We start from the raw sequence: 23,905 nt of genomic DNA, 5'->3' as shown, positions 1-23,905 counted from the left end.
ACGATAACCCCATGCAATGCTATAGGCTTGGGGCAGAATGGCTTGAAGAATGTAGAGAGGAAAAGGACCTGGGGGTGTTGGTTGATGCTCGGCTCAACATGAGCCGGCAGTGTGCCCAGGTGGCCAAGAAGGCCAACGGCATCCTGGCCTGTATTAGAAATAGTGTAGCCAGCAGGAGCAGGGAGGTGATCATCCCCCTGTACTCAGCTCTGGTGCGGCCGCACCTCGAGTACTGTGTTCAGTTTTGGGCCCCTCACTACAAGAAGGACATTGAGGCCCTGGAGCGTGTTCAGAGAAGGGCAACAAAACTGGTGAGGGGTCTGGAGCACAAGTCTTATGAGGAGCGGCTGAGGGAGCTGGGATTGTTTAGTCTGGAGAAGAGGAGGCTCAGAGGAGACCTTATTGCACTCTACCACTTCCTGAAGGGGGGTTGTGGTGAGGAGGGGGTGGGCCTCTTCTCCCTGATAAATAATGACAGGACGAGAGGGAATGGCCACAAGTTGCACCTGGGAAGATTTAGATTAGACCTGAGGAAACTTTTTTTTTCTGAAAGAGTGGTCAGGCACTGGAATGGCCTGCCTAGGGAGGTGGTTGAGGCACCATCCCTAGCGCTGTTCAAGAAGCGTTTAGATGAGGTGCTAAGGGATTTGACTTAGTAGTTGGGTAGGGATAGTGATAGAAGGATGGTTGGACTAGATGATCTTGTAGGTCCTTTCCAACCTAATGAACCTATGAATTACAACTAGAGAAGGAACATGATATTATCATGTCCTCCTGTACTATGAGAATAATTATTTCATTTTTATGTGACTGTTTTTCAGTGAATGCCTTGTCAAGTTACAAACCTATTTCATGAATAGTTCTAGTAACAACAGATGTATGTTTTACAGGAGGTAGTTCAGTCTTAAAGATCCTACATGCTTATATAAATATTTATATCTGTCAAAGGAGTTTTCAGACTTAGTTGGCAATAGTTCTGTTAGGGACAACATGTTCAGGATATAGCTAGTCAAAACCATAATTTAATGGGTGAACAACTGCCTGACAAGTTGGGCTAAAAGGATTACAGTTAGTGAGGTTACATCAGGCTGGAGCCCACTAGCAGAGTTCTGCGAGGCTCCATCTTGGTACTGATTTTTGTAAATGTTTTTGTAAATGATCTTGTTGCAAGACTCAAACATGTACTAAGTACGTCTGTATATGGAGGGTAGAGAGGCCTTACAAAGCGATCTGGACAACCAAGAGGGCTGGACAATCACCAACCACATGGAATTTAATGACAGAAAGTACTGGGTTCTGTAGCTGGGTTGGGGCAGCCTTGACTATATGTTCAGACTGCAGGAGGAGAGGCTGGAGAGCAGCCCTGCTGAAAGGGATCGGGGGGTTCTGGCTGACAGTAGGTTGAACAGCAGGGGAGGAAGTTGTGCCGCTGTGCTCTGTGCTGTGTAGCCTCACCTCCAGCACTGGGTGCGGGTTGGGTATCCCAAGACAAGGGCATGAAACTATCAGTGTCCAAAGGAGGACTGCAGAGGTGGTGAAGGGTCTGGAGAGCAATGGATTTTTCAATGTTTCTATGATTCCTTTTAAATTTCTTTTTCTGAATATCAGTAAAACAGAATTCTGAATGTTCTTGTGAAAGTATCCTTAATATTTGTACAGGGCAGGTAAGTGTCTCACAGAAGTGGTACATAAAGATTAATTCATGCTTATTTCTTCTGCTTTTAAAGAGGACATTACTCCATACAAATTACTTTTTTACTTTGGGTAAAAAAAGAAACAGGATCTTGCAACAGATATACTGATTTCACATTAATACTTTAACTCAGGTACTGAGGCTGAACTTTTATTTCTTAACGTTCCATCTACCATTGACACTTCTCTTCATGTGACAGAGCTGTGACAATTCTGAATTAAAATGTTTTACATGGCTATGATCTTACAGTTACACAGTATGATCTTACAGTATTTAACAAATTAAATTAAGAGGACAAAGCTTTGGAAGTTTAATTTTTTTTCTCTAATGCAAGCTGCAGCGAGCATTCAGTCATTGGAATAGTTAAAATACAACTACTGAGAGCGCTAGTTCTAAATAAAGGAATGGTAAAAGCAGTTTACTGTATAAAAACAGGTTCCACTCATCTGAATAAAAATCTCTTGAAAAATGTTGCATATGTAATAAGAAATAATGAATATACATCTTTCACCAGAAACACCATTCTTCAAATATACACAGCACAGCATTTTAATACATAGCAACCAAAAGTGAGGTTCTATTACAATTCTAACAAAAATATACCTTATATACATTTTTTTCTGCACACACATTTTATCAGTGTTTCATTTCATTTTCCAAACTTGATACAAAACATACAAAAAAGGTTGGCACATTACGTAAGCTACCTGCAGTAAACAAGCACTGTTGCTTTTCTTCCATAGCTATCCAGCTCCTTTTATTTTTTAATTAGTTCAGTCGTTGATACAGTGTAGGGTATAAGAAAGAGTCTCCCTCAAGACCCTTCTTTACAACTGAAGTCACAGATTTGACACTCTTGCCTGCTGCCTGCAGTGCAAAGTGTTTAAAAAGCAGCAATTCTGCTGGAATTTATTAACTGAATAATCTGAAAATAGTCTAAAATTTGAACTCATGTTCATGGTCTACATGTGGTTAAAATGAGATGTACAAAAATATGCATTTGTGCTTAGGAAGCTTTAGCATAAATGTCATATTTTAAAACCAGTGAAAAACTGTTTGATTTCTGACTTATTTATGTACAGCTTTTGGAGTACCTTTTTACGTGACTGAACAAAGCAGCAATTTGTTAGGAAGGAAAGAGCAGTACAAATCGTAATGCTGTTATAGATTATAAGCTGAAAACTTTTTTTTTTTTTTTAAAGCTGAAGGTTCATCTGATAAGTAAGTAGCACAATATATGGCCTTGTCACAAAGTTTAGATCAATTTAAAAAAATTAATGACTGTGTAGAACCATCACTTTACAAAAAGAGATGTTGATCACCTGCCTCAATGGTTTATATGTAAAACCTGGAAGAATATCACATGTTAATATCTAAGATGGCAGAGAAAAATGTGGATGGCACCAGTGACACAGAACATGCTTATTTTCCTCCATGGTATAGCCAATTTATGGAAATTTCACTTATGCAGAAAGGGAAGAACAGACTTATATTGTCTATATTGAAGTTTTGCTTTAAATGGTGCTGGGTTGTTTTTCTGTGTGCCCAGTTTCTTGAGGTTTACTTGTTCTACTGTACCTGCTCTCTTTACAACTGTGGTTGAAAGAGCTAAAGAACACTGGCAGAATTAGAGCAAGTTTATGGTAGATAACTGAGTAGTCCTTATGGTTCTTTGTTACTTATTCCTTTCCTGGTGACTAGATTACCTGTGTCTGAAGAACAGCTGTGTGAAGTGTTGGTGAATACAGTTGTATTTGATACAAGATTTGACAGATTCATATTCAATACTAGAAATTAGTTCTGGAAGTGCCTTTTCTGCCACAAAAAGATATTTCCAAAGTGCACTTATTTATGGCCTTTTTGAGAACATTTTTTGTGTGGAATTCAGAGAAGTTTAAAAGTGATGGATAAAGTACTTCACTATCGCCACACAGTCTTAGTTTCACTTGAAATGAAACACTATCCCCCTTGTATTGAAGTTTAGAAGTGATTCACAGTGAAACTGGTGCACTGGGAGGTCTGTTTTTCTTGCTTTAGTGTCAGTTGTTGTTTTCTGATGGAAGCCTGAGACTCTTGCATTTTAACTCATCCAGCATTTTCCAGTGTTTGTAGTTATTAGCCAGGTGTTGCATCAAAACAGGCAGGTGTGCAAATGCTGAAATGGAGAAACAGTTTTACTACACGTACAAAATGTGCAGCAGAACAGCCCAGCCTTGTCTGAAATCAGCATTCTCCTATCTCCTGTAAGTTAATGTTTTGCAAGTTAATTCCTTTCGTAATGTATGATGAGGTTAGCCATTTTTTTCTTATCATGCAAACATTCTGATATCAGTTTTTGCTTTTCAGAGGAAAAGACCTAAATAGAAAAACTTGGTTGTATGCTACTATTCCTTTACATAGTTGGTTCCCCCTTTACATAATCAGTAAGTAACACAGCTTTTGTGAAATGGGGAATGTTTCACTGCACAGTGACAGAAATCAAATTCAAGATCATGTGCTATACTGCATGCTGAATGCTTCATACTGAATACTGTGCGGCCCCTGTACAAAAAATAGACTAATGACCAGCTTCAGATTATTCATTTTAATCTGTAAAACTTGCAGCCTCAGAGCAAGGAAAAAGAAGCAGAACTACTTACCATCCCATGCATCAAACATGTCTGTAATGAAATAGTCAATGAAGGAAATCTGAGACTTGGGAATACTGCAGGTGTTTCTGTCAAATACTGGCATCACAACAGGCAGACCCTGTCTTTTCTCTTCATCTGTCTAAAATGAAATACCAGTTAGCCTCTGCAGCTTTGCTGCCTTTCATATTGGAATAGAAAAGGCCAAGGGACAAGGTGAACTGCAGTAGGAGGCTTCAGACAAAACTTCGAACCCCAAAGGTGAACTTCCTGTGCTTCATTTCCTTTGGAACAGGGACTAAAATTAACATCTCATCCTCTTCATAAGTATTGTTACTGCAGTGCTATGACTGTTCTTAAGCTCAAGTGAGACAGAATGCTCTAATCTGGCGATTGGGGTACACCAACTAAAAATGGGAAATGGAATTTCAGAGTCCTTTAGCAGAGTACGGATTTGAACTCTTTGAACTCTGGTTGCTCTTCCAAGCAGAACATCTTTATCTTTTAAGATGTTAAACATGTTAAGAGATAAACATGTTAAAAGATTATCTTTTAAGTAAGAGAGGTGTTGCCGTCTCTACTTGCTTTGCTTCTACCATGTTAAAAGAATAACAGAGGTCAGAATATGCTCTTTAACTATACCCATAAATGGTAGAGGGCTGACTGTGTTGTTCTTTAGTGTGGTGGTGGAGCCAACCATCCTGATCAGAATCACCACAGAACTGTAGGGTTTGGAAGGGACCTCCAGAGATCATGGAGTCCAGCCCCCTGCCAGAGCAACTCCCTAGCCCAGGTTGCACAGGTAGGCGTCCAGGCGGGTCTGGAACGTCTCCAGAGAAGGAGACTCCACCACCTCTCTGTGCAGCTGTGCCACTGCTCCGTCACTGCACTGGGAAGAAGTTCCCACGCACATTTGTGTGGAACTTCCTATGCTTCAGTTTGTGGCCATTTCCCCCTGTTCTGTCACCACACACTGCTGAGAAGATACGCGTGTGAAGTACTTTTGTCAGCACCAAATACTGGATGTGGCAATGAAGCAGCCCCAAAATTACCAAATGAAGTGAATGAAGAGGAGAGCAGTTTTCACACCTTACAGTGCTGTAGGGTGGTTACTGCCTAAGGCTAGCAACTTAAAACTAACTTGCCTGTTAGTACACTATCTTGAAGGCTCAAAAGGTGCACCTCAAGTGATCCTTCATCTTGATCAGAAAATAATCAAATGTATTCAGAAGGATTAAAATGTAATTAACTTGTCCTATTCACTAGTATTTTTTCCTCCCAGTAACAATTGTCTGTATGCTTTGAATTTGCAAGGCAGGCATGCTAGGACACCTACCCACCCTCTGTCTCTCCATTCCAAGCTGTGGACTTCCATGTCATCAGTGGCAAACAAAAGCTAAAAAAAAGTCACTTGTTCAAAATAGGGAACCTGAAGAGCAACTCTCTGTGAAGATACTGCTGTATTTGTGTTAGAAAAATTAAGTAGTCAGAAAGGAAGTTGGGTTTCCGGTTCTGTTCTTAGGGATCCCATGTAATAAACATTTTTCTGCCAATACTGGCCTGCCCCATCATCTGCCTATGGGGGTACCATCATAGAAGAGGAAACATCAGCAGCCTGATGACTCAGTTGAGGGGTTCATCAGGCATGGAATTGCTCCTCATGCTCTGTTCAGGGCAGGTATTGACTGGGACTAGAAGCTAGGACAGTGATGATGGTTGAATGTTAGACACGTAGATTTATAAAAGTTAATCAAGTAACTTGGTTTCTGTTAGATGGAGAAAGTTGAAAGTACAAAACCTTTCCACCACACTGTACCACAAGCTTGAGAAGAAACAAAGGAACTAACTTTGGATTGAATTCTTATGAATGGGGAGAAAACTGAACTGTAGCATCCATGGAGATACCAGACAGATTCCTCTGGAACAAGAGGCAAGCTAATAGACACCTTCTTACATGGGATAATAATCCAGTGATAAAAGTGCACATACCTGTGCAAAATATTCCTCTGAAATCCTCCCTGCCCATTCAATACATAATTCAAGGGGGCGACATGGATTTGCTACATCTGCGCATTTAATCATCATACGCTTGATCAGTGTTTGGTTATCTGGAAAATTCTTTAAGTTGGCTGTACATTCACAGTCGCTGCCTTCACTCTGCAACAGAGAGTTGATTATAAGCACTGATGGCCAGTATCCCTGCTAGGAATAAATGTATTGTTATTAGCAGTGCTTATGTGGCAGGTGGGTACCCCACCCGGTGCCTTCTCTTTCCATGCAGAGTACCAGGAAGTCAGCAGTGTTTGAGAACAGCAGCCTTGCAGTGTATCTGATGGTAGCACCACCATCAGTGGCAGATGGGGAGGTTCTCGGAAATAACATAGCTTGTGAAATAAAGAGAGGCTCTGTTAGCTAGAGCATGTTGCTCTTCTCTGCATCCCAGCTTTGCCTTATGGAAACTGGGCCAGGGTGGGTACAGCAAGCTGACAAACCATTGTCACTGCTGCGTTCAGAACCTGGGGGCTGTGATGGGAGGAGGCTGCTTCATCCAGATGGATGTTTTCAGATTTCATTCACAGATTAGAAAATTAAGGCATGCACAGGGGCATGATTTGATTTGCACAATTTCTTTTAGAGGCAGAAAAGCAAGTATATCCCAATCAGTTCCATTATGTTCCATTCCATTATGTTTTCAATAACACTTGCCTGGTTTTGTTCTGGATTTTGTACCTTAGGCCTAGAATACCTTTTGGTCTTTGGTACCTGCTAAATTTCAGCCTCAGCCAATTAGCCAATTTAGGAGATTAACATTAGGGAAATGGAGTAGTGGCAGACTGAGGGCAGACAGATTCTGCTTGCTTGCAAAGCACAAAATACTGAAGTGTCCACTGACTGCTGTGGAGAATGAGTGGAGGGAACAGAGCATTTGTGAAATGTCTGCTGTGGCATCATCTTCTGGGTCCTGAATAGTTTAGAAGGGCACAGGTATATTATGTTCCTTACTGAGTAATAAAAAGCCTCCACCTCAGCTCAGCATGGCATTAATACTATTCTCAAAATAATATATTTGTGTAATTATGGCCTCCCTTCACTGCTAAATTCAACTATAAGTCAAAAATTGGACATAAATACATTTTACCACCACTGCTAAATTAATCTCTGTGGTTTATGGGCACATACTTTGCAGTTTCCAATTCAGCATTAATCTTCTAACTTTATGTTTAGCAGTTAATTTTTTCAGCATGGGCAGCCCAGCAAAGAGCTGCTAGATTAGATCTGCTCCTACACTGCTGGTCAAGATCAAAAATAGGAAGAGCTGCCATTAAAATAAGGAACAGAATGACCTACACTAGGGAAAAAGAACCAGATGTGTAATGTGCAGATAACATAAAAGAGGCTGAATGAAAAATATAATGTTTTCTACAGGTACAACATGGTGATTGGAGTAGAAAATACAGAGAACATTTAAAAGCTATTTAGGAACTGTTAGAACAGATGGGTTAATGAAGATTCCCAGGACTGCATTTGGAACTTGGGAACACTGTGATTTCAGTGGCTCTCATGAAACAATCCTACAGGCAGGGATGCTAGAACATGGAGATTTCTTAACGGAGGAGGTGGAGGAATACACCTGATCTGCCAGAGGGAGACACGGAGCACCATCTGAGAGTGCTGGTTTCCCTTAGCCAACTCAGAGAGCTTTTCAGAAATTGATAAAGTTGCAGCAAGTTGCTTTGTGGCCCGTGTTTAAGTGCAGGCAGAGAAATCTGAAAGTGGCTGATTCTACAACGTGGGGCATGCTGATGTTTTACTGCTCTGTGTGCTTTGATACAGAGTGGAATTGCTGCTGTCTTGGCTAGCCTATCCCTCACCTGTGAGAAGCTGTGCTTGGGTGATGTGATGGGAGAACAACGCAGAACAGTGATAGAGGCCTATGTGGTAACTAACCCATGTCCGTCTGCACCATTTCAGTTCTGGCAGCACAGATGTGTCAGGCAAATTCAGGCCCAGTGGCACATCCAGTTAACCCTCCAGAGCTTTTAAGTGCTGGAGACTAACAGTGCAAAGGATACACAGAGCCACAATGAAGTTCATCTGTGCATCTGATTTCCAGCTCAGACTTCTGGGAGGATGGAGCTCAGTGGTCCCTACAGGCAGGCCAGTTAAAGTGACTCTAAGGTCATAAACCTCACCTCATTGGTTTCTGCTCCCATGACAGTCTATGAATGAAAAAGTTGAGTTGTGGGGAAGTAACAATAGCTATTCTCATTTTTAAGAAAGTGTAATCAAACTTTACCTTGGTCTTAATTCTTTTCTCCATTTCTAATAAAACCCCGTTTTCACCAGGAGGTGATAAGATGGTCTTTGTTAGGTGAGTAATGCTGCCAGGAGAACCATGTCAATGTTCAACCTTGAGAGGCAACAAACGAAGGTAAAGACGGGCCTGAGGTAGTAGACACATAGGTAACTCATGAAATAGGTCTGGGCTGGCTGTTGGGCATTAGTGTGCGTGAACTGACAGGAAAAATTGGCCCAGATTGCTTTTCACGAAATCAGGAATGGGGCTGACATGGAGAGATGTCAGGAAGCAACAGAGTTGTTCCTCAAGGCTTTAAGACTCCTGATTTCATAGGAACAAAACTGCAGTTTCCTCAGAACCCCAGGCTTAGGGAAGTTGCACTGCTCCGAGGCAGAACTGTAATCGCAGTGCTGACCTGGCTCCACCCACCATATTTTGCATGTACAAAAGCATCTACTTCCATGTTTTGTGAACACAAAACAGCTTTGAGAGCAAGGCTTGTTAAATGGAACTAAGCTAAAAGCAAAGTCTAGACATGCATAGCAAATTTTAAGGTCGAAGTGTGAGATCACAAATTTTTGCTTTTGGGCAAGTCAATACAGTGTGAATAAAATGATATCTCACGCTGTCTTGCAAAAACTTTGCTGAAATGCTGAGAGCTGTGGGGTTGTGCAGGCACTTACATGTGAGCTGGTCTCCTCAGATGCCATTCGCTTGTTGATGCTGTTTACAAATTTGTTCACATGTTCAAAGTGCTTTGTCATCTCTGTTGCCAGAACCATATCAATTATGGCCTGTCGCAATGTCCGATAGTGATTTCTAGGAAACAAAAATAGTTCTTGCTCACAAGCCTGCCAGACAGAACCTCGTCCTTTCCTTGTCCCTTCCCAGACAGTGCTGCAAAACACAGCTCAGGGGCTCTCTGACATGAGCTGAAGCCTTCATAACTATGAAAGGTCCTGGGTTAGAGAAGGGCCTGGCAGCTGGACTGTGCCACTGCAATCCATAAAAGATTACCAAATATCCTTGTACTTCCAAGCAATACAAAACATTCAGTGCTACAAAATGCAGAGCACAGGGGGTGGGGGAATCAAAGCCTTTTTTAGAGTATTGTTTACTTGGGATTCTGGAAGAGGTTAATTATCAATATGTTCATTCAAATTAAATTTCCTGGTTCAGAAGTTAAGCTCTTAATCTGCCCCAACCTGAAATCCCCGGTCAGTCCACACAAACACACTGCCTTTTTCCAGCAGACCCACCTATCAATATTCTTGAAAATGTTGCATTTGCTGTCTTTAGCTGTCAGCTGAAATGCCAGTGCTGTGTGATGGCTCTCTAGCACAGCGGTGTCATTGTAAAGGACAGCTAATTCACTGCCCGCATTGCACAGGAAAGAGTTGGTCCGTCCAGGATGATCTACGTCATGAATGGTGGCTGCTATCAATGCAGCCACCTCATCTAAATGATCAAGACTTCCCTACAGACAAGAGAGAGATCATGACATGGCTCAAAAATTACAACAAAATAATTCCTTATCATTTCTGTGCTCCCACAAATGTACAACCTTAAGCTTGAGTGCAGGGACCCACCTCCTCACAGTAATCTCTCACTCACTGTGCACACTGGTTCCCTCCTTCAAAATCCTCCATCCTCAGCCAAACTCACTTTATAAATGAAGATTTTACTGCGTTGTCACCTGAACAATATCCTCTCGCAGGCGTTCTTCCACTTTGCACATCTATCTGAATGACTCTATACTGACGGTACTCATACAGACCGTATATGTTCTGCAAAGCTTTACAAAGAACTAACAGTCACTTAAAAGTAGAGTGAAAAGATATTTTTTTTCCCTGTTGTCACTAGTTATAAATTCCTTCCTCCCATCAGCAGACTTCAGAGAAACTGTGTGGGCCTGCAGGAATCACAGGAAAAGACTTCAAGGGCAGAGTAACCTTATGGGGCCAGGACAGTTGAGTAAATAAATGACTTTGAATGAGGCATATAAAATGGCAGTTCCAAGTGGCACCTGAGCAAGCATACCCACCTCCTAGCTCCCAGGCAACAGTTTTACCTTTACTTTCTCCTTCCCCAGAAAGAAGGCAGTGGCATGGAGGACATCTGCAGCATGTGTGGAGTTGTGGTATGCGTTGGAGGAGTGGTAGTTGGCTTCAATCACCTGCAGCCATGCTCGCAGTGTGGCTTCTGAGCAGTTCAAAAACTCATGGACCCCAAACCGGCCAAAAACTTTTAAGCCTAAATAAACTAATGGCCTGGAAAACAACATGAGAGAATAGCGCTGCTGTAAAATCATTACTTCTGTGGTTCTAAAGAATAATGTTTTCATTGGAGAAACCAACAAGACCTCATCAATAAAAGGTAGGGGGAATACCGAACACCTCTGTTACACATGTGTAACCTCTATAAAGCCCAACCAATTAGGTTACATATGGTTACATCTTCTTTCAGACTTGGTGTGTTTTGCAAAGTGCCACAGTTCCACTACAGATTCAACAATTCTTATGATTTTATCTTGGGTTTCAGGAAGCCTCAGATAAAAATGCTTAAAAGCTCATTTCCTTTGTGTTTTGGGTATGTGTCTATCCATCAAAAATACATTTTCTTTTGAAGAGAAAAAGCACAATTTAAATACAGCCACATTTCAAAGGCTAAAAAACCAAAAGGACCAAGTACCAAACATTTACAGCTTCATATAATCTTACGACTTCATGGGTACAGATTCCTACTTCCTGAATGAATCAGGTCGGCAATACACAAGCATTACTGATTATGTCTTACAATCATTACAGTAATCACAATCTCAGGCTCTTGATCCTGCCAGTGGCTTATGCTCCAGCCCAGTTTGTATCCTTAAAAGCCATGGTTGTCTCACAGCTTACAAAATCATAGGGTGATTTAGGTGACGGAGGGGAGCAGCTCGCTTTTTCAAGCCCGGCTATTTGTGCAGTAGCAGGACTGAGGGCAATGGTGGGACATCTAAAATGTAATAACATTGGGGTGTGATAGCACAACCTGAGAAAGCTGGTGGGAGTCAAACAAAGTCAAATAGGAAACAGTACCAACAGAAACCCTACCAACAGGTACGGTTGGAGGTGCTGTCAGGGAAGACAGCAAAGCCTGCACAGAGCTTTCTGTGGCCTGTGCATACATCCTAACCCTGATTTCTGTAGACATCATAGGTGGTATGGACACGTACATGTGTGCACACAATAAATAGGAAGACGGTTCTCACAGACTTGCAATACGTATCTTCAGTTTTCCCAAGCAGAGCACTTTATGCTACAGCACCTCAGCTTCAGTTTTATGAGCACCCAGAGAAAGGAATCAAGTACCTTTTATTTGTCACAGCTTCCAATTCAAAGATATTGAAGTCCCAGCTTTCCTCCGTCTCCAGGAGCTGTGCAATACAAGGTGGAACATCACTGATTGTATTTGGCACTGAAAGGTGACTATGGCTCAGGTTCATATCTGCTGAAACAGAATTTGGGAATTACAGCATTTATGGATTTTTTTCTTTCTACATGCAGTATTCCATTTAGAAAGCAACTCTTTTGAGAAAAAAACAACTTTTCCTTACAATAAGAAGTTTGTAAAAGCCTACAGTATATATGGCTTTTGTCAAATGACAATGTGAATGACAATTTAGTTAAGTTTCTGGTCTGATTCTCTATATTTCAAATGCATTGTTTTAGTTATTCAAACCTGCTTCAGTTCCAGAATGGAGGCAGTCCAGAACTATCTCTGCAGTCACTTAGATTACCATTTCCAAGGACATACGTCCCTCTGCTAGCATGAAGTTCTCTGTCATAAGCATTCACAAATGAAGTTACACATGCAAAGAGATTTTAAATGGTGGCTTACTCTTGGAAAACACATATTCATTTCCAGACAATCTTCTCAAGCCATCCTGAAATAAACAAGGTTATTAAAACATTTTTGGCAAAAATGATTTCCACGCCTCATTAATTGCAAAAACACTCCCTCTATATGTACTTCCTCTTCAGCTACTGTACCTGGGCACTGAAAGTACTGCTCCTATTTGTAACACTATAATAGAATCGTAAGAGCCATCCTTGCTTTAAAGTGTTTCAAAACAGACATGAGAGGATCCAAGGAACACTAACATGAGATTTCCAGAAAGGATATTGCTAACCATGCAGTGTACTGCCCTCCTTGACCCCTCCATTAGCACCTGAAGCATTTCATCATTCACATTCACCACCATCATTTATTTTCCATTTCCTTTACATTATTTTGACAAGGATTATCTCAGTGTTCATTACAAAATGGGGCAATCCACATTGCAATCTAGGCAGTCTGTCTCTGGCAGACAGCTTTGCTACTGTTAGAATACTGAAGTCATAACCCGATGAAAGTAAAACCCACTATTCTCATCTAGTTGTCAGGCTGAGTAGCAACAGAACTATCTCTCTAATCCCATCTACGTTTCTAGGGTTTCTAAAAAGTATCTCCTTGAGACAAAGCAGATTAGATGACACAGTTTCTAGTGGTGACTATGTTCACTTGTACATAAGGATGAATGTATCCAACAGGCTGAGATATAGCTGTGTCTTACTACATCTAGGTAGGTAAGCCAAGACATTTAAGTGAAACAGTGATACATTACAGTTCTGCTTCCACTGCTTGTGGTAGCAGATCACTGAACTGTGATACGTGACACTGGTAACAGTAATTTCATTTTTATTAATTTTACTTACAGTCATCAGACCTCCAACAAGATCACTTGTGTGAGGATCCTCATCTTTGGTACCTAGCTGAGGAGAATAAAGTTCTGTTGTCCGTAGGATTTCCAGAACTCTGTCCAAGGCTTCTGCTACAGTGATGGGGCTGTTTTCCTGGGCAGCATTAATTATGTTAATAACCTGAAAGCAGATTAGAGAAGTAGGCAAGGAAGAGAGAATATGAAATATTTTTCTTGCTATATAATATTACTAACTGGATTATGTTACTTCCCATTTAGCAAATCCTGTGCAGTTTTTCTCAGTCTTTTAACTCTGAAAATGTAACTGTATGCTTTGAGCCCCTGATACCCATCTGTTGTTTGTAACTGGCAGCCTCCTGGGAAGTGAAAGCAGAAGGGTATGAAGTACCCAGAGTAGCTGTAGGTAAGCAGACACACAGCCACATCACAGTTCTGCTGCACAGCCAAGGCTGCTCAGAATAAATCATTTCATACCAAGAACAATTAAAAAAGCAACACAAAAATAACTCCTATGAATCAGATAAAACGAAGGCTTTACATAACAGATGTAAAGCCTTCATTTTCTCAGTGCCAGATGAGGGAGAAGAGGATGGCTCTTTGTTGCCATCCACAATATGTCTCAGTTGCAATACAGGAAGGTAGCAATGGCACAGCAGCACTAAGGATGCCCCTGGCAATGCCAGAACTGGGATAAAACCACAGTGCTGACCTCTTCAGCAGTCAGAACTGCTGCAGAGGCACAACAGGCTGTGTTTATGGAGGACAGGAGTTAGCTGCTGCAATGGACAGACAAGTGCTAGGAAGCAAAAAGCTTGATGGTAAGAAGATTGGAAGAATAAAAATGGACTAAGGACAGTAGATGGCAGGCACCCTGTTTTGAGGGACAAATGATCATACCACTAGTTTAAGACAGCAGACTCTAACATGGATGGTGAAGAAATGAGTGCAGGAAAGTAGGAGACAGAATGCAGGGGAGAGGCTGCCTTTTTTATATGCTTTCTTACAAATATCAGTGGCAAAAGTAAAGATAAGACTGCAAAGTAAATGTTATTCTACACAAACACAGACAACAAAGTAGATTTCCTGCCACAAGCAGAGCACCTAGCAAGGACAGACACTTTTCACCTTTTTTATCTTTTTCTTCACGATTAAGTCTTGGAATGAGAGACAAAGAAAATTAAGAAAAAGAAGTCTGATTTTAAATATTTTGTTAAACATAAGATGCAGTAAAGATCTGGCTGTACTGCCAAAAACTATGTATTTTACTGTAAGGGCAACTCCAAACTGAGCCTGCAGAAAGGCAATGCTTAGGTCTCACCTTTGTGATAGGAGCTTCTATTGTCATTGAGTGGATCCTTGCCATAGAAGAGTGTCGCCGCGTCTGTAAACTTGGAGCTGCCATTAAAGAGAGTAGTGTTTGCACATGGCAAAGTGTAAATTAATTACCTGGCACCATTTAGCCAGTGCCAGAGGCTGCCATTAGGGAACAGCAGTCAGTCTCTTTTTATCTTTTATTCCTGCAAGCTTTTGCTTTACTGTTCCTTTTCCCGCATTGCAGACTGCCTCCTGTGCAGCCACCTCTCACTGCTGCTCTCAGTTTTTCTCCACCCATTCCACACTTGAGCTATACTGAAAAGAAGCTGTACTTACACTATACTACATGCCCAGTATCTCCCACTCTCCCCTTGTTTGTCAGCCACAGCTTTTTCTGAGAGAGAGGGCATGGCTCCCTTGTCTCAGCACTGCAGTTGCTCTAATGAAACCCATTATCATGCCCTATAAGGTGTGCTTCTCTCACTACACACTGAAGCAGAAGGAAAGCTCTGCCACCATCATCCCAGGCCTGGCAGGCAGTCATAGATGGGATGAGGAGGAGGATCTCAGCTCTCAAGCAACCAGCAGAAATTAGATCCTCTGTGTCCCCCACCAATGAAGCCTGCAATCCCCTCAGTGAAGGCACCATGCATTGACATGAAGCACAGTTACACTGATGCTCGTGCTGGGGCATTGCTATGCAGTTCAGAATGAAGAAATTTTAAAGACATTGTAAGATGCTGAAGAAATCTGTTCAATCACCTGTGAACCTGTCTGGTTCCTCTTTCACTCTGTATTTTCACTGCTACTCTTCTTTATTTCTAACCTTATTCCTAACTATTTTCTATTTTCTTACCATCACTACTTTGTGAAGTTATCGACTTAACATCAACTGAGTCTTTCCTTCTGTTCTTGCATTTGAAGGAATGGGATTCTGTAAATGCAAAACAAAACCTTTAAAAATGTGCCAGTAATAAATGCTTCTCCATCCCAAACTCCAAACACTGTTTATATAATCTTTACAATACCATGTAAGAGGGGGAAATATTGTAATCTACAGATCAGAACTGGGGACTGAGATACAAACATGAAGTATACCAAGGTACAGCAACTTGCCTAATGTCACCTGGAAAGATGTTTTGAAAGAAAGATAAGACCACTAATGGAATAGGGAACTCACTTCACCTAACTTCAGCTGCCTAAAAGCAGCAGTCCTTCAGCCTTCTTTGTCTGAGGTAACTATCAAAGACCCTCCTGTGGTAATGGAGATGAACAGCAGCACACCCAGAAACAGCTCATTCCACTTCAAGCTGGACTCCTCCAGCAACCCTTTCTGTTGTTCTCCTCTGACCACTGGATAAGACAGAGCTTAATTGCCCAGAAACTTTGATAAGAGAGAAAAATCCAATCTCAGCCAACACTCTTCTAGCCCCAGCACAAGGACTAATCTGCTCTCTCCATGTTCAGACAGCTTTTGCTTTTAATTTCAGTTATTACTTGCACACTTTAAGAATACAGTTTAAGACAAACTCAGCATACTGAGAACAATTATAAACAATTGACCAGTTGCTGTGGAAATTAACCATGAACCAACCTGTCATTCTTGAAATTGCGATTTACTAAAACTAACAAATAAAAAAATAGAAACAGTCATATTCAGACAAATAGAAAAAGCCAGATAAACCAACTCATACAAATGACTAGATAATACCTCAATCACATAAAAAATTGTATAAAGATGAGAACTCTGTAAAATGCCATTTTATTACAATACATTACAGTATCAAGACACTTCTGCAAAAATCTCCATAGTGCCTGTTTGCAGATTATCTGAGATTCTGCTCAAAGATCAGAGACAACAGAAAGCTTCCAAAGGGAGTGAAGAATCAGAAATATAATAATATGTATAGACTCAACATAAGGACCGACTATTATTACCTTCTTCAAGACAACACACATGCAGCCTCTTTGTAACAAAGTGTTAGTATACTGTCCTCCAGAATAAAAAAGAACATGATGAAAAACAATGAACACAGTTCCTGTCTTACATTCACAAGTAAGCTTGGATCTTTTAAAATTTGTCCTGCTCCACTGTGAAGAAACACAAAGCATCTTCTCCCATTGATATCTAAGAGCTAGGAATAAAGTATGTTATTTTATTAATTTATTTAGTAGGACTCCATATCTAAATCTCTTTCCTACCTTAACTTTTGCAGGATTTTAACAAAAGGCACTAGAGTGAGAGTAAACATTTACACATAAGCATAGCTGCCAAGTGGCAGTAGGAGACAAGATAACTCTGTGCTCTAAATGTAAACTGGAAACTTCACTGGTTCCACATGGAGAGAGAGAAACAGGGTAGAAAAGCTACTCTACAGCAGTTGAAAATACTTAAAAAAATTGTACCCTTCACTGTGTGAGTGGAATATCTTCCCATCCAGATTTGTTATAAAACACAAAGAATTGTAGAATCATAGAATGGCTTGGGTAGGAATGAACCTTAAAGACTGTCCAATTCCAAACCACTAGCCCTGGACAGGGGAGGGTGCCACTCAGCCTGCCCTTGAACTCCTCCAGGGACAAAGCACCCACAGCTTCTCTGGGCAGCCTATGCCAGTGCCTCACCACCCTCTGAATAATTTCTTCCTAATATCTAAGCTATATCTCCTCACTCTTAGTTTAAAGTAATTCCCCTTTGTTCTGTCACTATCACTCTATGTAAAAAAGTCAGTTCCCCCTCTGCTCATAAACTCCCTTCTAGTACTGGTAGACCACAGTGAGATCTCCCAGGAACGTTCTCTCCAAGCTAAGCAAGCCCAACTGCCTCAACCTTTCTTCATAAGAGAGTTTCCCCTGACATTTAACCTAAATATCCCATCCTTGAGTTTAAAATAATTCCTTCTTGTCCTATCATCGTCTACCCACGAAAAAAATCATTTCCTTTCTGTTTATAAGCTTCCTCTAAGTACTGGAAGACTGCACTGTGATCTCCCTGCAGCCTTCTCCAGGCTGAACAAGATTATCTTTACAGGAGAGGTGCTCCAGCCCTCTGGTAATCTTCACGGCACTCCTCTAGACCCACTGCAACAACTGTACCTCTTCCTTGTGCTAGGGCTCCTGACAAACTCAGTACACATAGATTATTTTCCTACCTTCACCACAAATCACAAGAATTTATACCTGAAGCATAACCATGGACACCAGGAAGGAAAACAAATATCACATATGTGTAACTTTATGGCTATTTGCTTTAATTGTACCAAGCTATCAACACAACTCATATTGTTTTCCAATCTTGCTTGTCACAGTAATGAGCAAGTCTCAAAATTTCCGTCTCTCAAGCGCATTAGTACACCAGTAACATTGTGTTAACTAGTAGGAAGTATTCTTCAGTTTAATTCACAGGTATTCTCACCTTATTCTGTTTGCAGACTCCATCATCAGGAAAGGAACAGTGAGAAAGAAAACCTGCATGTATTATAGCAACATGGGAGCAAACCATTTGACACAAAATGGATCAGTTCTAATGGCAACAATGATAATGAGGATATCAAATTGTGTGTACGGTCTCTTCTCCTCACTCCTACTCTCACTTTCATTCTGCACCACAAAGTTCTCCAATGCTTCTACATATTCTTATGTTACTTTGAAAAGTAGTGAATGTCAAGAATTCACTTCCTAATCTCTCAGTATGTGAAAATCTCTCACATGTGAAAATCAGAGGCTGCCTGACAACGCACAGCAATGCTGCCCAGTTTTTGCTGTTGGAAGGGTCTTGGATTCTAGAAGGCAACAAGGTGCAAGTACCTCTCAGAATAAGGTAGTAGTGCATCTACCTCAGATCAACAGATCAACAGAAGACTGTTACAAACATTACATCACTTTTTTCAGATTTTCAGTCTCCTGTAGGGAACAGTGTTTAAACAGTGATTATCTCCTTATGTTCCTTCCTGAAGTCACCTTTAGTAACTTTTGCAGATATCTCCTGGCTGAGATCTTGAATTTGACTGCAAGTGAACAGCTTCCTAAGACACAGAGCAAGGGCTGTGCAGATATGCTGCAACACTGCCACCATGCTCAGGGCTGATGGGACATGCCCAGCTCCAGCCTGGACTCAGTAGACAGCTGTCTTACCCTGTGCTGTGCGCAGAGTAATACTCTCTGCTGACAGGTCCTGAACTTTGGAGCACTAGGGCAGATATGCTGGCACAAATCAGCACAGCACAGTTTCACTTTTATTTCAAACATGAGGGAGCAACGAGGTAAGTCAGCTTTGGGATGAGATACAGTGTTATAGTACAACAAACAGCAACACAACTTGTTTCTGAGCACTCTGCACAGTAGACTTAATTATTAATAACTGTCACAAACCCAATTATGGTGTAACATTTGAGCAGCTGGCCTTCTTCTCTGAGCACAGACTAACAGAGGGAAGAGGCAACATTTCACAGCAGCAAATTCTTGCCACAACTTCAAGGACAGAATTATATAAGGGTAAATGATAGCATTCTAACCTGAGTGAGAATTGTCTCCTGCATAATTCTCATCACGGTGACTCTTGCACAGCTGAAGATGCACCAAGAGTAAATTACATATGTAAAGGAAAAAAAAAAAAACAACAAACACATAAAGATTTAAAAAGGGCTACATTCAGCACTGTCCATATCCAACATTTTCTATTATTTAAAAAGAAAAAAAATAATTGGAAAAGACTGTTCTTCAGGTGTAATTAGATGTAACAGACATTAAATGCAGGAAATCACAGATATAAAAGTACTTTTATGTTACAATCAGTTCCTGTTTAATGCCTAAGTCTATAAGAGAACTGAGTTCCTTTCTAGATGATTTTGTAAACACAAATTGCATACGAATGTGAAAGATTCCAGGAATGAAATGCAAAAATAGAGAAAAATAAACAAATAAATAAAAATCTAACGTCATTCATTTCTTGTCCTCTGTACAGTATTTTTAACATTATTTTCTTTCTACTGTCTAAGCTAATTTTGTGTATACCTTTCACAGATTAGTGATACAATGGGTCATTTTCAAAAAAGAAAAAGAACACTCATAATACTGAGGAGAAGATAGGTCTCACCCATCAGACATTTACTTCTCAGTAATTTTTAATCACTTCCATGAGTGAAAAAAATAAATACAATAGCTCATTTGACTATGCTTCTGAAACATCTGATAGTTTAATAGATATTTCAGTCTTTCTAGAACATAAATAGGACTTTTCCATCATCTCAATGCTTCCACCTATTGCTTGGTAATACAATAACAGATTAAAAGCTCTACTATTTTTTCACCCTCTTCAGAAACACACAGTCTGTCCAACAGGTGACAGTTTAATATCTGCTGAACACTTCAGCCCAATCCTCTGTTACATGGTTACAAGAAAATATTTTGCTGTTAACAGGAAAACTGAGCAGAACTTTTGGTTCCCCAAGTCTTCTCTCTGAAAGCATGTGGCTTATTCAGGTCAAGTTAATAAAGACAGTGGAAAGGACTAAAACAACATATTACCTTATATTGTACTGTAATCACTAGGGAAAGAATATAAATCATCTACTCTAGATGAATTAGCCTCGGTACTCTACTCTACTGAGATGAACAGTCCCTCACACTGCATTTGCACATCTTTCATTACACACCATACTAAGGAATCCAGGACAGTCACTTCATACATAGGTAGTTCCTTTGATCCAATCTGCTGCCTGACTGCCTGCCTATAACAAAGCACTAGATGACAAACTCATAGTTGCAACCAGTGAGTAAAAAGTAAAGCATGACAAGACTGAATTTATGCACTCTGTGTCTATGTCAGTGTGACACAGCACACTGTGGCATTGCTATAGGGATTATTCAGGAAAGAAAGGAATTACATGAAATCTCTTTTTCATTACTCCTGAACCCCTTCCATCTTATTTTCTTTATTGCTTATGGGGACAGGAGATAAAGAAGGTGAAAATGAAAGAGAAGAGAATGAAAGGCAAAAACCAAAACCCCTACTGTGTGGGCTAAGGATTAAAAAAAGAGAAATTTCTGCAGTAATATTCTACATAAATCTTGTTTGAGGGAATTTAAGGGGTCACTCTTCCCCCCAAAAAAAACCTCATTTTAAAATCTTATACATTTCTCCTACAACCATGCAGAAACTCCCAGAGAAATCATCTTATTTCAACAAAGTAATATTGTGGAAGCTTGTCATACAGTACATTGATATAAAGCGTCTGAACTGCTCATTCCAGCCCAAAACTGGAGCTATTCTGAGTCTTTGGATGTATTTTTTTTTTTTCTGGTTCTCACTATTGAAAGGAAACTTGACACATTCCTCATTTACATAAAAATAAACCACATTTCAGTACTTCTGGGCTACTTCTCTTACCCCTTTCTGCAGGCATGACCTGAAAGAGCCATGGAAGAGTAATGAGAGAAGTTACATAGTTTATCTTGAACTGATATGCTCTTCAGAGGAGAAACAGCAGCTCTCTTACAAATACATGAATGTGCAAACACTGGAGAATATCCCACCAGGCCTCAATTCACAAATGTAGCTGATCATTAGCTAGGCTTCAGCATATAGGAACAGTCACATGAAAGTTAATCTCCATTGCCACACAGCAACTCAGGCTGTCCAGGGCCCCATCCAACCTGGCTTTGAACACCTGCGGGTATTGGGCATCTTCCCTGGGCAGCTGTGCCAGCACCTCACCACCCTGACTAAAAACTTTCTTCTACAGATCTGATCTAAGTCTCCTCTCTTGTAGTTTTAAATCATTTCCCTGGTCCTATCACTATCTGCCCATGTAAAAAAAAAAAATTGATTTCCCTTCGGTTTATATTTTCTCTTTAAATATTGCAACTGACATCATCTACCTGGACTTGTGTAAAGCTTTTGACACTGTCCTGCATGACATCCTGGTTGTCAGACTGGAGAAAAACAAATTTGACCACTCATTGGATGAGTAATTAAATGGATAGTTGCATTCAAAGAGTTTTGGTCCATGGCTCATTGTCCAAATGGAGACCAGTGGCAAGTGGCGTTCCTTGGGTCTGGTGTTATTTAATATCTTTGTAGGTGACATGGACAGTGGGATTGAGTGCACCCTCAGCAACTCTGCAGACGACACCAAGCTGAGTTGTGCAGTTGGCATACTAGAGGGAAGGGATGCTACTCAGAGGGATCTGGACAGGCTTGAGAGGTGGGCCCATGCCAACCTCATGAGGTTCAACAGCACTGAGTGCAAGGTTGTGCACCTAGGTCAACCCCAATCTCAAACACAGATTTGTGCTGGGTGGAGAATGGCTTTGAGAGCAGCTCTGAGAAGAAGGATTTGAGGGTGTCAGTTGTAAGATTCAACATGAGCCAGCAATGTGTGCTTGCAGCCCAAAAGGCCAACTGTATCCTGAGTTGTATCAAGAAATGTAACCAGCAGTTCAACGGGTGGAGATTCTGCCCCTGTACTCTGCTCTCCTAAGACCCCACCTGGAGTACCGCATCCAGTTCTGGGGCTCCCAATGCAAGAAGGACACGGTGCTGTTGGAGCAGGTCCAGAGATGGCCACAGAGATGATCAGAAGGCTGAGTACCTCCCCTTATGAGGACAGGCTGTGAGAGCTGGAAGTGTTCAGCCTGGAAAAGAGAAGGGTCTGAGAAGAAATTATGGTGGCCTTCCAGTGCCTGAAGAGGGCCTACAGGAAAACTGGGGAGGGACTTTTCATAAGGGCAGGTAGCAACAGGATGAGGGGAAACAGTTTTAAACTGAAGGAGTGTAGATTTAGACTAGATATTAGGAAGAAATTCTCGACTGTGAGGGCAGTGAGACACTGGAACAGGTTGACCAGAGAGGCTGTAAATGCCTGCTCTCTGGAAGCACTGAAAGCCAGGCTGTGTGGGGCATTGAGCAGCCTGGTCTAGTGGGAGGTGCCCTGCCTACATCAGGGGGGTTGGAACTAGATGATCTTAAAGGTCTCTTCAAACCAAACCAGACTATGGTTCTATGACTGGAAGGCCACTGTGAGGACTCCCTGGAGCCTTCTCTTCCCTAAGCTAAAGAAGCCCAGCTACCTCAACCTATCTTAACAGAGGAAGAGCTCCAGCCATCTGATCATCTTGGTGTCTGTGCTCTCAACCTGCTCCAACAGCTCTGCATCCCTGCTGTATTGGGAGCCCCAGACCTGGATTCAGTGCTCCAGATGGGGCCTGACAAGAGCAAAGTAGAGGAGGGTAATCACCTCCATCTCCCTGCTGACCACTGCCCTTTCGATGCAGCCCAGGATATAGTTACCTTTACAAGTTGCAAGTGCACACTGTTAGCTCACATCTAGCTTATTGTGTACCAGAACCCCTAAGTCCTTCTCCAGCTGGCTGCTCCCAAAAAGTTCTCCCAGACTGTATTCATAGTAATTCATGGATGTTTGTAAGCTTCCATATGGTATCTGAAAGTTGAGTTTAAACCACATATAATAATAATGATACAGCATAGCATTAGAAATTTGGATCAAAACTTGAATCATGACATACACTATCTGTAATAAAAGACAGAGTTCATTCGAATTCCTTGCATGCTTGCAGATTTTTTTTTTCCCTGAACATAAACGTGATACATTTTAGGGTAGAAGAAATTTCTATTTATGCAAGTATTCAGAAGTGGATGTCAGGATCTACCATGTACACAACTTCTTTACGGGTTTTATTTTTTCTGCAGAAATTGTTTTGAGAGAATAATTGTTAAAGTCCTCAAAAAAAAAGCTGAATAGAAACTGAACTAGAGGCACAGAGGAAAAGAACAATGAATGGAGGAAAACAGTCATGCAAATATTCTATTTGTTGCAGAAAAAGTCTTCAGAGAGTTGTTTTGCAAAACAAGAAATAGTCAAGTGTTAAGAAATGAGCTTCTCTTCTTCTTCACTGAAGCCAAAAGCAATGTTCTTGCAGCAAGCACTGGGGTCGTCCTGGGAGGAATCTGCTGCCTAGAGCCACCAGAGTCAACATCTCGCACCAGCCCCTCAAAGGCAGCTGGTTTGTGAGCATGGTCTGGCAGCAAGGTGATGGAGCCACCACATACACTGACGGTGCTGTGGAGTGGTCTCCTCAGTCAGGAACTAGATGAGTGTCCAACATGAAGCACAAATCTCATCAGACCCACACACTGACCAGTTACTGCAGTGCTGGAAAAAAAGAATTTGGTCTACTCTCAGAGGTTATCTCACAAAGTATCAGACTTT

General features: G+C 41.1%; 1 protein-coding gene across 2 annotated transcripts in view; it reads right to left on the bottom strand.

Annotated features, from left to right (window-relative positions):
* Positions 1–1,848: 1,848 nt before the first annotated feature.
* Positions 1,849–23,905, bottom strand: part of PDE8B (phosphodiesterase 8B) — a 75,257-nt gene continuing 53,200 nt past the window's right edge. For both annotated transcript variants that reach the window (XM_065739745.1, XM_065739746.1), the window contains exons 11-22: positions 19,190–19,241; positions 15,532–15,609; positions 14,680–14,756; positions 13,357–13,521; positions 12,500–12,545; positions 11,971–12,106; positions 10,692–10,890; positions 9,880–10,097; positions 9,304–9,439; positions 6,310–6,477; positions 4,333–4,462; positions 1,849–3,848 (exon numbers count right to left, since the gene is read on the bottom strand). In XM_065739745.1, coding sequence (XP_065595817.1) covers positions 3,733–3,848; positions 4,333–4,462; positions 6,310–6,477; positions 9,304–9,439; positions 9,880–10,097; positions 10,692–10,890; positions 11,971–12,106; positions 12,500–12,545; positions 13,357–13,521; positions 14,680–14,756; positions 15,532–15,609; positions 19,190–19,241 — 1,521 coding nt within the window. In that variant the 3' untranslated portion in view covers positions 1,849–3,732. The remainder of the gene's footprint in view (positions 3,849–4,332; positions 4,463–6,309; positions 6,478–9,303; positions 9,440–9,879; positions 10,098–10,691; positions 10,891–11,970; positions 12,107–12,499; positions 12,546–13,356; positions 13,522–14,679; positions 14,757–15,531; positions 15,610–19,189; positions 19,242–23,905) is intronic.

Source organism: Cyrtonyx montezumae, unplaced genomic scaffold (assembly GCF_038088225.1).
Source record: "Cyrtonyx montezumae isolate F1298 unplaced genomic scaffold, pur_monq_1.0 scaffold_25, whole genome shotgun sequence".
NCBI lineage: Eukaryota > Metazoa > Chordata > Aves > Galliformes > Odontophoridae > Cyrtonyx > Cyrtonyx montezumae.
This window is presented reverse-complemented; position numbering and strand designations above follow the sequence as displayed.